This window comes from Rutidosis leptorrhynchoides, chromosome 3, assembly GCF_046630445.1.
Source record: "Rutidosis leptorrhynchoides isolate AG116_Rl617_1_P2 chromosome 3, CSIRO_AGI_Rlap_v1, whole genome shotgun sequence".
NCBI classification, from domain to species: Eukaryota; Viridiplantae; Streptophyta; class Magnoliopsida; order Asterales; family Asteraceae; genus Rutidosis; species Rutidosis leptorrhynchoides.
In genome coordinates, this window is record NC_092335.1 from 35,202,210 (window position 1) to 35,216,251 (window position 14,042).

Below are 14,042 nucleotides of genomic sequence, written 5' to 3' on the forward strand. Positions count from 1 at the left end.
CTTTGACTTAAGCCTATCAATCTCTTGGATCTATTCCTATAGATTCCAATCCCCAATATATATTGTGCTTCTCCAAGATCCTTAATGGAGAAGCAACTTTTTAACCAAGTTTTGACCTCTTGCATTGTGGTTATATCATTCCCAAATAATAATACGTCATCCACATATAGCACAAGGAACATTATGGAGCTCCCACTAGCCTTCTTGTATACACAAGCTTCATCACCATTTTTAATAAAGCCAAATTTCTTTGCCTCTTCATTAAAACGATGATTCCACATTCTCGATGCTTGTTTCAACCCATAGATTGATTTCTTTAACTTGCATACTTTTTTAGGATTTTTCGGATCGACAAAACCTTCGGGCTGTGCCATATAGACATCTTCCTCAAGATATCCATTTAGGAAAGCGGTTTTGACATCCATTTGCCAAATTTCGTAATCATAATGAGCAGCGATGGCAAATAATATCCTAATAGACTTTAGCATTGCCACAGGCGAGAAGGTCTCATCATAGTCAACCCCTTGAGTTTGAGTGAAACCCTTTGCTACAAGTCTAGCTTTGTATGTATCCAAGTTTCCATGTATGTCGGTTTTCATCTTGAAAATCCACTTGCAATCAACTAGCTTAGAGCTAGGAGGTTGCTCAACAAGTTCCCAAACTTGGTTTTCATACATGGATTGCATCTCGGCGTTCATGGCTTCCTGCCATTTATCTTTATCTATCCTTGATAAAGCATCTTTGTAGTTTGTCAGTTCATCCAAATCAACCGTATAGCAACCATCCACGAGAAACCCATATCTCTCGGGAGGATTACTAATCCTACTAGATCTTCGAACGTCTTGTGTACCTTGATCATCCACTTGATCATTTTCAGCATCCTCATGTTGAGTGCTAGTGTCAACCAATTGTGTATCATCGGCTTGATCTTGTACCTCTACAAGATCTATTTTTCTTTCACCATCACCTTCCATAAGGAACTTGGTTTCAAGGAATTCCGCTTTCCGAGCTACAAATACCGTTTGCTCGGATGGATCATAGAAGTAATATCCCATGTCATCTTTGGGATATCCTATGAAGATACACTTTGTGGATCGAGCATGTAGCTTATTTGCTACATAACGCTTAGGATAAGCTTCACATCCCCATACTTTCAAGTATGAAAGAGAAGGAGGTTTTCCAAACCACATCTCATGAGGAGTTCGTTCCACTTTCTTGGTTGGGGCCATATTTAAAATACGAGCCGCGGAGCTTAGACAATAACCCCAAAATGATAGAGGTAACGAGCTTCTAGCCATCATAGATCGAACCATATCCATTAGGGTTCGGTTCCTCCTTTCGGATACTCCATTAAGTTGGGGTGTTCCGGGTGGAGTAAGTTGTGAGATGATCCCACAACTCCTAAGATGATCTTGGAAGGCATCGCTTAGGTATTCACCTCCTCTATCGGTACGAAGTACCTTGATTGTCCTATTGAGTTGATTTTGTACTTCGTTTTGATATTCTTTGAATGCTTTAAACGTTTCGTCCTTGTGTCTTAGTAAATAGACATATCCGAAACGACTAAAGTCATCAATGAAAGTAACAAAGTATCTTTCACCATTCCTAGTTATGGGTTTAAAGGGTCCACATACATCCGAATGTATTAAACCCAATAAATCTTTAGCCCTTTCATGAGTGCCTTTGAAAGGTGCTTTAGTCATCTTGCCTTGTAAACAAGATTCACATACATCAAACGAATCCATTTCATTTGATTTCAAAAGTCCATTCCTTTGAAGTGTATGCATTCGGTTCTTGTTTATATGTCCAAGGCGACAATGCCATAAATAGGAATCACTCAAATCCCTTTTGAGTTTCTTGGTGCTAGTATGGTATATTGAGCTATTAGATGATGCATCATCATGAACCAATTCATAAATTCCATTTGAAGGCGTAGCCTTGAAATAGAATATATCATCTTTAGAAAAATGGATATCATTATCAATAAAATTAACATTGAAACCACATTGTCTTAAGCGAGAAATAGAAATAATGTTTCGACATAAATCCGGTGCATACAAAACATTTTCTAAAATAAGCTCCAATCCACTTGGAAGCTTCAAAATAAATTCTCCTTGAGCTTTAACATGCACCTTTGCACCATTGCCCATATAGAGACTTGATGTTCCCGCTTTATGATCACTTCTTTTGAACCCCTGCAAAGAATTGCAAATATGAGTTCCACATCCCGTGTCTAATACCCATGTATTAGAAGAAGTAATACTAAGCTCTATATATACCATATATATATTACCTAAGGTTTGCCCTGCATCCCTCTTGTCCTTCAACTCTTTAAGATAGACCGGACAGTTTCGTTTCCAATGACCCATCTCACCGCAACCGAAACATGGGTCTTCCTTGGGGTTTGCCTTCTCGGCTACCTTTTGCTTCTTGGCCTTGTTGATGGTTGGGGTAACCATCTTCCCCTTCCCTTTGCCTTGATGGACGGGTCCTTTTCTCTTAGCCACCTTTGGCTTAGAGGTGTTACCTTTAGACCCACCTTGATCGATTGCTAACACGGGTAAAGCTCTTTTACCCATGCTTGTTTCCGCCGTCCTAAGCATACCATGAAGCTCACCTATGCTCTTATCCATCCCATTCATGTTGTAATTAATTACAAATTGATCAAACCTCTTTGATAGGGAGTTAAGGATAAGATCGGTGGCTAACTCATTAGATATGTTAAGGTTGAGACGGTTAGCACGATCGATAAGGCTTTTCATCTTAAGTACATAAGATGAAACCGATTGGGATTCGTCCATACGACAAGCATGAAGCGCCCGAACCGTTTCGAAACGCTCAACACGTGCTTGTTGGAGAAACATCTCCTTCAATTGTGTTATCATGTCGTAAGCGCTATGATGCTCGAAATCCTTTTGGAGTTCGGGTATCATAGTCCCAAGCATTAAGCATGAGACTTGAAGGGAGTCGTGGCAATACTTATCGTAAGAGGCCATTGCCTCCACATCACTCTCATCCGGTTGGTCGGGAATGGGGTCCTCAAGCACATACATTTTATCCTCTTGTTTGAGGACAATCCGAAGATTGCGGAACCAATCCATAAAATTTGTATGGTTGAGTTTGTCTTTCTCGAGGAGAGACCGTAACGATAGGTTGTTAAAGTTAAGTGGTGCGTTGTTCATGTTGTTGTTGTTATTAGCGGCCATCTACAAAATTCAACAAAGTTCTTTTAAGTATCGATTTGGATTTAATAAACAATACCCTTTTAATTTGTTTTATTAAATATTAGAATCCAACGGTAAATCAAATTTCGGTTAGGTGACCTTTATCCCGTCATTTGATTTAGCTAGGTAGTCATAATGACAATTGCAATCCTTTTGCAACTTCTAAGTTATGGGATCATGCAATCCTTTTGCATGGCATATTAATCCCATCAACGCCTATTTGTTCCTCATGCTTCGGTGACCCTAAGTTCATGATTCCCAAATCAAGTCGTCCTACTTGTGTAGACATGTAGACTTAACATACAAGTGGTTAGGTGACCTTTATCCCACAAGCATGCAAAGTGTACTTTATTCATATTAGTTCACTCATGACGGTTAGGTGACCTTTATCCCATCATGAGATTCCTAATATGTCTAAGTGTTTCCACAAAAAGGATGGCGTTTAACTTGTTTATCTTGTATTAGTAAAGGGATTTTAGGTTTTCTACATTCTAGTTTAGAAAACAAAGTGCTATACACCAACATGCATTTGGTGTGTAGTATGTTTATGAAAAACCCATTTTCATGTGCCTTTTAGTAACCAATTACTAGTTTTAACCATTTCATTACCTTTTTAAATAAACCATTTTATTCAAGTCTAATAACCAATTATTAGTGTCATTTTGTTATGTTTTATTATAACCATTTTATAATGTATTATGCAAGTGTAATCATGTGATGATCTTGTAGCAACCAAACATACAAACATACACAAACATGCATAGCAAAGTGTTCACAATCAAGAGCCATTTTGGTAGACATTTGTTTAGCCAATAAACAAATGTCACCTAAGGGGTTAAACCAAAGTAAGAGATTTTACCAAAATCTCCCACTTAATCTTGTAATCTTCAAAACTTCATCTTGTAATCTTCTTCATGAATCTTCACTTTCATTTTACAAAATCATATCCTAATACAATTTTTCTAGAAAATGAAATAACAACCTATTCTATTTTACAAACCAAAATAGAACAAATTACATACAAAATACAAGATTAATTACAACTTTTACAAACCAAAATTACAAAATAATTACAAGCCATATGAATGAATATTACACCCATGAATAATCACCAAATCAATCAACCAAACAAACACATGGCCTAGGCTCGATTGTGAACATAACATCAAACATGGCCAAAACTTGAAATCCCAAACCCATTTTTGGGACCAAATATTTCGGCCATCACCATACACCCACCAAAACTCAATATTTTTACATTCTACTTTCATGCATGTTGGTAGATTGTAAAGAAAGTGAGTTTACTAGCCAAAAACAAGAAGCATATTAACAAGACTTTGGCTCTAGATACCATTGATGGATTTCAATACATAAACAAAGTCACAAACCCATTTTGTTACATATAAATTCGTGTGTATATGTATATATAAAGCGGAAGCAATTTCAAGTTTATGCATGTAAAGTTTAACCCTTTTAAATTTGAAATCCATTAAAGATCTAGTCTTGAAAATACACTTAAATGTAAATAGAGCTAGTTAGATGTTTATACCTACTCCAAAATGGAGGTGAAGAACTAGGATGAAGAAGATGATGTAGATGAAGAAAACTTCTAACTTGAAGCCTCAAATCTTTGATACCCACAAGCAATAATCAACACCCAAGACTTGGTTAGGATTTTAGACACTTAATTACTTGCAAAAATCAACCAAAGGAAATTGCAAGTATTATTTTCAAAATGCTAGAGTCAAAGAGTGTGTTAAAAGTTGCACCAATGCATGTGTATTAGTCATAATTATATGGAGTAATCAAGGAAGGGTGGTTGGCACCTAGGAGCCTTCAAAAAAATGGCCCCCCACCCCTTCCATTTATTTTATATTTTATTACATATTTATAAAACATACATGCATTTAGTTGTAAGTATTTTATTTTATAAGCCTTTTATAAAATAAAATGCAACACACATATGTTACATACACTTTATAACCTATATAAATAATATACAACATGTAGTAACTTATAATTATCCAAATAATTATATCTAGCATTTATTTTAGAAAACCAATTTCTAAAATTCAAGTGTCGTGTATTTGCTTTAATGATCCGATTGTCAAAACAAATACATAAAGTGTTGATAGCTTGTTATTGGGTATGACCCGACTTGGATCACAACATGTAAGCCACATTAATTTATTATGTCTCTCGGGCACAAGAAAATCCTTCATATACAACTGCAAACGGTTGCTATTTTGTACTGATTTGAATCCGTGTTGCAGTTCCACATGAAATAGATGAATATATGAACTTGTTGGAACTTGTTAATACCTTAACAGCTTCAGACATGTAAGGGTTATGGAATGGATTAGTGAGAGCTTATTTTCTTTAGTTTAGGAAATTTAGTAACCATGCTTATATTCATGTTATTATTAATTTAATATGTTTATTAAACTTGCACAAATGCCATATTTACGGCGATTTAATGTTTGACGAATGTTTGACGGTTTGACCCTTCAGCAGTAGTGAAATTATGAATATCATTAGATGCTGCCTGCTTCTTTCCTTAAACGGTGGTTTCAGACTTCAGCATGGAGTACAGTTTACTCTTCTCTTGTAATTGTACTTTCAATTTCCTGTTTAGTAATAGAATGGTTTATATTAAGTAATGCATGTATATGTTTTAGACTTTTAGGAGTTCATTTGTGGATTATTTATCCTCACTTAACTTGTTTTCTTACACTTGCAGATAATCGATATATAGAGTTATAGACATATATAACCTTATTATTGAGGTCTAATGAAATGATGATTGGCGAATAGATGAAGTTACTTTTGTCGTAGTTTGGTTCAATCCATAGAAGATAATTTTCTTTTTCCTTTTCTCTTTTTAAAAATGTCAGATTTTTATAATGAAGAAAAAAACTAGCTTCAATTTCACAGTAAGAGACGTGGGAAACAAAGAAATGGAGAATAGAACCAGACAGATTTATTAAAAACTCAACTATCAAATGAAAATATTGTCAAAGAACATGTTTTTCAGATGATAAAAATAAACAATCAACAATTACTTTACAAGAAAAAACATACTACTTACTATGACTCCCTGACAAGCAGATCGATCAAGAGAGCCTTATACCAAGTACACAACACTACAAATGAATACAAAAATTGATACCAACCCGCCGGAAAAGATGGAATACTGAAACTAGGCAAACCCCCACCCCCCCCCCCCCCCCACCCCCCCCCCCCCCCCACCATGAGTTAGGGACGTATGTGGGAAACCATAGGGTTTAAAAATCTTAAACCAGGAGAATGCAATTCTATCAAACATAAGGTAGCTAGCAGAACCATGACCCAAAAAGCCCCCATTCAGAATAAGCTGAATGTTCATCCTCAATTCGTTGGGAAATATATTTAATTAAATAGGTAAAATATCAGCCATTCTAGCTTTGGCATCATCGGGAACTTCACGACCAGGAACTTGGACTTTTAGAAGGTTGTAGTACCTATAAAATAAGGTGGTGTATGATCAATATATCATGTTAATTAGTAAAGCAATAGTAAAGAAAGTACATACTCTATAGCAGTGAATAGGCGGTCATGTTCTGTAATGAAGGCAAACAAAGCCTGCAAATAAAAATACACATGTATAATGTAATTTCCAAATGTAACAAGGTGCGTGTGGTGAAACAAAATGTGGATTTAGATAAATTACCTCAACAGGCATGTTTAGCAGTTCGTAGTAAGTTCGGACATGATCTAATTTCGTTTGGACGGATTCACTATCAATCGAAGGGATCGAAGACAAAGCCTATCACACCAATAATTTTTGGATTGTTATGTACAAAACACAAAGCTAAATAATTGAAGGTTTTGTAAAGTTGATAATACAATCATCATAACACACACAGAAGAAATCACAAACCTGTTCTAATGCAATTGTATTTCTACATATCTGTTGAACCCCAAAAAGATTGATGTGTTTCATCTCCGCCAAAGCCTGAATAAAAATTATGTGATTCTTTTTATATTACAATCATCATAAAAACCGATTAAAACAGTTAATATTGTGACATGATTTTAGAACATGTACAAACCTTGATGGATGCATGTGATGCAACTGCGCAGATTCCACCAAATACATAATTCCGCTTGGTTGGAGCAATGAAAGGAGCGATTACCTCGTCTCTACGAGTTATCTATAGCATCGAAATATATAATCAGAAAGATAATAAAAAAAAAATTCAACTATAAGTTTAAAAAAAGATAACTATAAACAACAGTCACCTGGGTGATTAAAGATATAATATAGTCATCAGGTTCCTCAGCATCTTGGTCCTCCAAGTATTCTCTTGTTGCCATTACCTGTCAACATGCAATGTTAAAAGGGTTAAATGATGTCACCAATCCATGGTGTCAACTGTTAATTGGATTATATCGGATGTAACAAACCTGCATATTGAAAACTGTTTCTAACTGCATTTCTACACGTAAAACCTTTAGGCAATCGATTGCCAGTTTTCTGTAATCCTCAGCGAATGACGCCAAATCCTTATGAGGCACACTGCCAGTTCGTTTATGATGGGGAAATGTCGGCTTAACATCGTTTTCGATTTGTTCAGATGGTTTTGCTGATGCATTCCCAAATCTGTATATTGCAGATTGTTGTAAAGCATTTGATATGATTTAAAAAAAGCATATAGTATGATTTAAAAAAACCATTTACTAAAAACTCATAAAACTAGGACTACGCAGGAGTAAATAGGAACTTGCCTTTCTATAGAATCAGCAATATACTCCAATGAATCACTGAGGGATGCCAATAATATAAGTTTGTTGTTATCACGAATCAACGACTCCTGAAAAAAGAGATTAATGTAAGTGCCGGTGTATGCACAGTTACAGATGGACAATAATAAAGGTTGAAAAGACCTGTTTGATTGGCCTTAGTTTCATGAGTAGCGCACTAATTTCCAAATCAACCCCATCAGTTTCGGTATCAACATTGGCAATATGGTTATCTGCATTTTGGTGAGCAAGTGAAGTTGGCAAAAACGCACTTGCTGGATCACGTCTCATCAGATTATCGACGTCGTGTCTTCCAATAAGCATGTAACTTTGCTTCTCAAGAACTGCCTGATATACAACCAACCCACACAAAAGTTAGCAACATTAAAAAATAAATGCTCATCAACCTAAAAAAAGATTACTACTTTTGGAAATTCTAAAACATTTTTACATGAAAGCACTTGTTTATGAATGTGTGAATACAAGGTTGATAAAAAAAAACAGTAAATAACAAAATTATCTCGTACTAGTACATTAAATGAATAAACCTAAATTCAAACTCAGAGAACAAGTAATCAACTATTCATGCCTCTGTGTATGATGCTCGGCATCTTTCGTATGTTCGTTCGAGGAAAGTTTGCACGTAATTCACTAAATCACCAGAGAATTTTGGCATCGCTTGAGCCCACCCAAGCACCTACAATGACATTGTGCAAGTCAAAAAACATTATAATGAGAATTAGATGGTGAACAAAAATAAATGTCAGTATCTTTTATAAAGATAATAAAAATAAAAAGATCCTTGCCTCTTTAGCCAGAAAATCTATGGTCAGAAGTCCTTGCAAAACGGGTCGTCCCTTAGAAACCGATGGGGTGTAAGCAGCAGCAGGATTTGCCCGTGGACGAAATGCAGCTGGGCCTACATAATTTATTTGAAAGATAAGATAGTCAACTGAAAGTTTTTCTAACCCAAAAGAAACAATAAGCATGGATAACAAACAAAAAATGTATGCGGTGAACAAGATGTTGAATATTGAATTGTCTAATCATTGCACGGGACAACTTAAAGCAACTATTTGAAACTGAAATGTAAGGAATAGGATTCATAGAACTTACTTGATATTGCTTGTTGCACACCTTTTCGGTAATCCACAAACATAGTTGGCAGGAAGTGATCTTTTACAAAGTTTTCAAGAAATGCCAGCAATCCATCATTTCTGCAACATAAAACAATCCATCAAGATACTGCACGATGACGGTTAATTGTATCACTCAACTAATGCATTAAAAACAAAATCATAACCAATCTTACCCCAGTTGAGAATACTTTTTAGGCAGCATCAAAGCAATTTTATCTGTAAACTGCAGATGCCAGAAAGTAAGATAAGCCAGAATATAATGTGCTCCACAAATAACAAAAGTAGAACACAACTGAAGTGGGTCGGGTCAAACCTGTAGAACGGGTCGGTATACAGATGCTGCTAGGTATATCCCCTGCTCTGGAAGGAGGGAAGCCGAACCATAACCTTCCTGGACATTTTGACCTTTTCTATTCCGTCCTTGGCGCATTAAATCTGCACCTTATATAAGCTAAATTTAGCATACAGTAAAAGATTTGGCAAAATAAGAAATGTAAAGGCAAAGAGCATCCTCACGTACCTTGGCTGGGAACAGACATTGTAGCATCAGTGAAGCGAAACGCAAAAGTGAGGCCATCTTCTGACTTGTCCCTGCAACCAAAATATCAATAGTTGATATTCTCAATTTCTCCTAGTATAATATAAGTATTCAAAATAATATAAAAAGGGTTACATAATAGTTGCTTGCCTCTTATCTTTTGAGGGAGCCTTGCTTGCAAGTCGGGCTGTTTGAACAGCAGCATCAGCAGATGCAGCTTCAGGAGTTGCTCTCAAAATTTCACATATCAGTTGTTGACATTCACTCTGTTTTTGTTACATTTTAGCTTAGCATCAGGAACTATAAATATTTATAAGATGGTAAGAGGAGTAGCTTAACTGTCATAATTAACTACCTGCAATACCGTCATGGAAAAGCCAATAGTGTAGCCTCCTGTGACCTGAGATGCTTCAGAATCAGGGTTCCCAGATACCTCAGCCACCATTGACTTTGGTGTGTTCATGTTTACTTGTTGAGAAGATTTTGATTCCAAAAGCTCTCCAACAACCACATGGTTTTCTGAAAAATGTGACGCTTGTAAATCATGATTACATAAAATTTATAACAAGTCCACATAAGCATTAAGGTAACTTATACTAACCAAATATGCGAACAATAGCATCTAGAATAGAATCAAGAAGTTCTTTTGCTGCAGATTGGGCTGCACCCATGGGAGCCATCACAGGTGAAACAGGGCTGACAGCCAATAGAGATCCAGCTATAGATGTACCAGTTTTATGTTTTTCTTTTGATAACTGCCCTTGTACGTACTGAAGACCTGTTGTAGCTGTTCGAGAAGCTTGGCCAACACCAGGCCGGGATGAATTTACATATTCTGCCTGAGCTTTAATCTTAGATGTGATGATATCATGAACCGTCGGTCTCAGTCTTTGGCTGTACAAAGAAGAAATAAAGTCAACATAATTGTATTGATGTAAAACTAATACTTAAAGAATTAAAATGATAAGACGCATTATGTTCTGCTGAAGTTTCTTCAGACTGCATAAATGTATTAATTTCAGTAAATAATATAAGCAAGAAGAAGCAAAAAATATATATATAAAAAATACCAGATAATAGCACCAGCAGCTGCAACTTTTCCAAGCATGCAAAGGCACTCAACCATAGTCTGCAAATACTTCACATGAATAGGGGACTCACTTTTTCTCATTGTTTCCTGTAATTCAATGGAAACCCAATATCACACCGTATTTGAAAAGAGAAAACCTTTTCATATTTACATGTCAGGTTATATAAAGTACAGCTCATACAACAAATTCATCAGGAGTGGATTCCAGAAGCCATGTTGGAAGACGGGGAATATTCTTCGTATCCTTTCCAGTATTCTCATCGTGAATGTCATCATCATCATGTCCATCATATGAGGAACTGCAATATGATAAAAAAAAAACAGAGGAAAAAGGTGGCCACGTACTTTAGTAATTGACCTATACCTATGACCTTAAATTGCACAAACAAAACGAAAAAGAGGGTCCAAGAATATGATCAAAAAGCAAAAGAGGTTTCGAACTTAATGTTATTTAGAGCTGAGATCTCATCTTACCCCCCATCAACAGAACTAGCGAATCCAGATGCACCAACATGACTATCACCTTTCATTAATCTTGTTCTTCGTGAGCGGGACTGTGAATTATTTGAATATGCAACAACAGTTGTAGTTGGAATAGCATCATCTTTCTCATTCATGCTAGGGGTAGCTGAGCTGCACTAAAAAATTATCAGTTCTACAAAATCCCTCTTCTAAGGTGTCATATGTTTTTCGGTCTTCAGACCTTACTATTTGTTTTTCTAAAGATATAAGATACAATAATGTCTTATTCTGTCTGCAATCTCGCAGACTTAGAAATGTGCTTCTAAAGTTATTTTGCAGACATAAAAACAAACAGTCTTCAGTATTCAGCATACAGACCTTTAGACCACATCTTCGTTACAGACATGGTCCACAGATCTTCAGACAAAAACATCTTAAAAAACAAACAACACCCAACTGTAATCTATTGTAATAAGGTTGCTGGCTCCCAACAGTAACTAGCAATAAAAATCAACGACTACTTGCTTCCAAAACCAAATAGTACTTCTTAAATTACAGCAAAAAAATATTTCACATTAACGGCATGTAACATACAATTCTGAAATTGGCACACACATAGATGCATGTATTATCATGCAGTCATGCACTTAAGATTAAAAAGAGTAACCACATCAATCATATAAGAGCACTATGTGAAACATGGTATTGCATATGTAATCAAATTTATAGAATATTAGAACAACTATTGTCATTACACCTATAGTGGGATTGGAGAGAGCAATAGGAACACAATGAGACAAATCCCCATATTAATTCAACCCTTCCATCGATGATTCATGTTAAAGAAAGCACTCAACACCATAAGCCAAGAATGAAGAAACTAAATATTGCCAAAAGTGATAAAACCAGAATAAGACAATTACCTATATTCACCAGAATTATAAAGATGAGCATGCAAATCTTCCAGCACTTTGTAAAAGAGAACTCCTCGCAGTTTTGTCAACTCAGATCGGACATCTTGAAGAGCACCAACCTGGGGAAAACCAGTTAGGATACAATTTTCTAAGTTAAACATTGCTGAAAACGGAGCTAAGTAATAAACACTTGTTTGCATTTCTATTTGAGCATGAGTCAAACTTCCAGGTATTCGTCACGAACACATTTTTGGAGATGAAAGATTAATCTTATGGCGTATATCAACTAAAAAAATAATCAGGTTAATTTCTTTAATCTCCCTATGCATATAGTTGTTTTATCTCCGAAACTCTTGTGTGAACAAGCATTTCCATATCACTTCAACATAATCAGGTACGAACTATATATCCCTGATCTATAGCATATAATATAACATAATAATGATATAGGTTTCCACCTGGCAGGGCATCACATTTAGAATCTATCTTTACAGAGTATGGTGAGCTAGTAACTTTGTGAAGAGATTTATATTTGACTAACCGTTTGAAGTCCCTCTCTTTCAAGCATTCTAGCTGATTGGGCATGAACTTGAACGGCAGCGTAAAACTGATTTTCATCAATAAGCTTATTAATACGAGCTGGAACCTGAAACATATGAACAATTTCAATTCAACTCTACAACTTGCAGTGGAAAATACCACTCAAAGGTGGCCTAAATGACAGATGGTCTATCTTTCTTAAAACAAAGGAATTCTGATAAAACAATTAACCGAGTTGAAAGATGAAGACACACCTGAGCTATATTCTCAATTTGATCTAATAATGAAATTATATGCCTCAATGTCATTGACCGATACCAAAGCTGATGCAACTGTTTATTACGAGCACTAATAACTGTTTTCGCATTACCCAAATCAACTTTAAGCTTTCCAATACTTTGAGTAGACTCACTAAACAACCGTAATATCTGTGAATAATTCTGAATGGCCCTATTAAATCCACCATGATAAGTTTGTACAACTTCATCCACAACTTCCTCAACAATATCACTTTGATCTTTCAAAGTTTGAATTTCAGCATCTCGATCTTTTGAAGTCAATATATGAACAACATGAGGTAACGAATCAAACCGTGCAACAGTCCAAGTCTCATCTACATTCTCTAGATCATCTCTTAAATACTAAAACAAACACAAAACCATACAATAAACATTACTTACCTAATAATACTTAATTCAACTCAAATACAATCATACAACCATCATGATATCTACTACTTCTAATATAATAACCTAATAATCAACTGTAGCTGATAATAGTCAAATACATACATTGATGATGTATAGCATAATAAGTAGCCCTAAATAACTGATACAATGTGAAATTAGAACTCACAGCTTTATCTTGAGGAACAGGTAATCCATCAAACAGTCCCATAGGTCAACAGAACTATAGACGCAAATCGAATACGGTCACAATTCTAAATTCTGCAAGTAAACAACAGATCAATTATATGTATATATGTATGTATAGCAATCACGCTTGTGCGAATTAACGAATTAATTGACGGAACGGAGAAGATGAAATAATAGGGATTGGTTACCGGAAAATAATTGGAAGACGGTGGTGATCGGGGATCTGGACGGAGGAAAGAGAAGAGAGGAGCTAGGTGGAGCTCCAGCAAATTAAGGAAAAGGGGGTAGTGGCAAAAGATTGTAACTATATTTATCTAACCATGGTTGAGTTCTTTTAACTGCTGACCATGTGACCTGGCCCCTGAGCCCACAGTCCTGGTCTATCTTCATAAGCTTCTACCAAAACGCGTGTAATGGTCAAGGCTAAAAATAGATCGCGTTAATTTTACATTTTTCAACTTTTGATTGGCACTCAAAT

At 35.8% G+C, this 14,042-nt stretch overlaps 1 protein-coding gene across 1 annotated transcript; it reads right to left on the reverse strand.

The window, feature by feature from the left end:
* Nucleotides 1-6,470: 6,470 nt before the first annotated feature.
* On the reverse strand, nt 6,471-13,817 carry LOC139895933 (exocyst complex component SEC8). Its single transcript, XM_071878483.1, has 26 exons — nt 13,753-13,817; nt 13,545-13,636; nt 12,944-13,330; nt 12,691-12,795; nt 12,159-12,268; nt 11,248-11,406; nt 10,955-11,072; nt 10,754-10,860; nt 10,285-10,577; nt 10,039-10,202; nt 9,834-9,949; nt 9,666-9,736; nt 9,459-9,580; nt 9,319-9,368; nt 9,123-9,223; nt 8,813-8,925; nt 8,596-8,703; nt 8,151-8,354; nt 7,992-8,077; nt 7,671-7,866; nt 7,506-7,583; nt 7,316-7,417; nt 7,144-7,218; nt 6,934-7,029; nt 6,796-6,845; nt 6,471-6,724 (listed from the first exon to the last, which is right to left on the reverse strand). Exons 2-26 carry the CDS (start codon nt 13,584-13,586, stop codon nt 6,637-6,639), a joined length of 3,141 nt encoding a protein of 1,046 aa, XP_071734584.1. The 5' UTR covers nt 13,587-13,636; nt 13,753-13,817; the 3' UTR covers nt 6,471-6,636.
* Nucleotides 13,818-14,042: the final 225 nt, after the last annotated feature.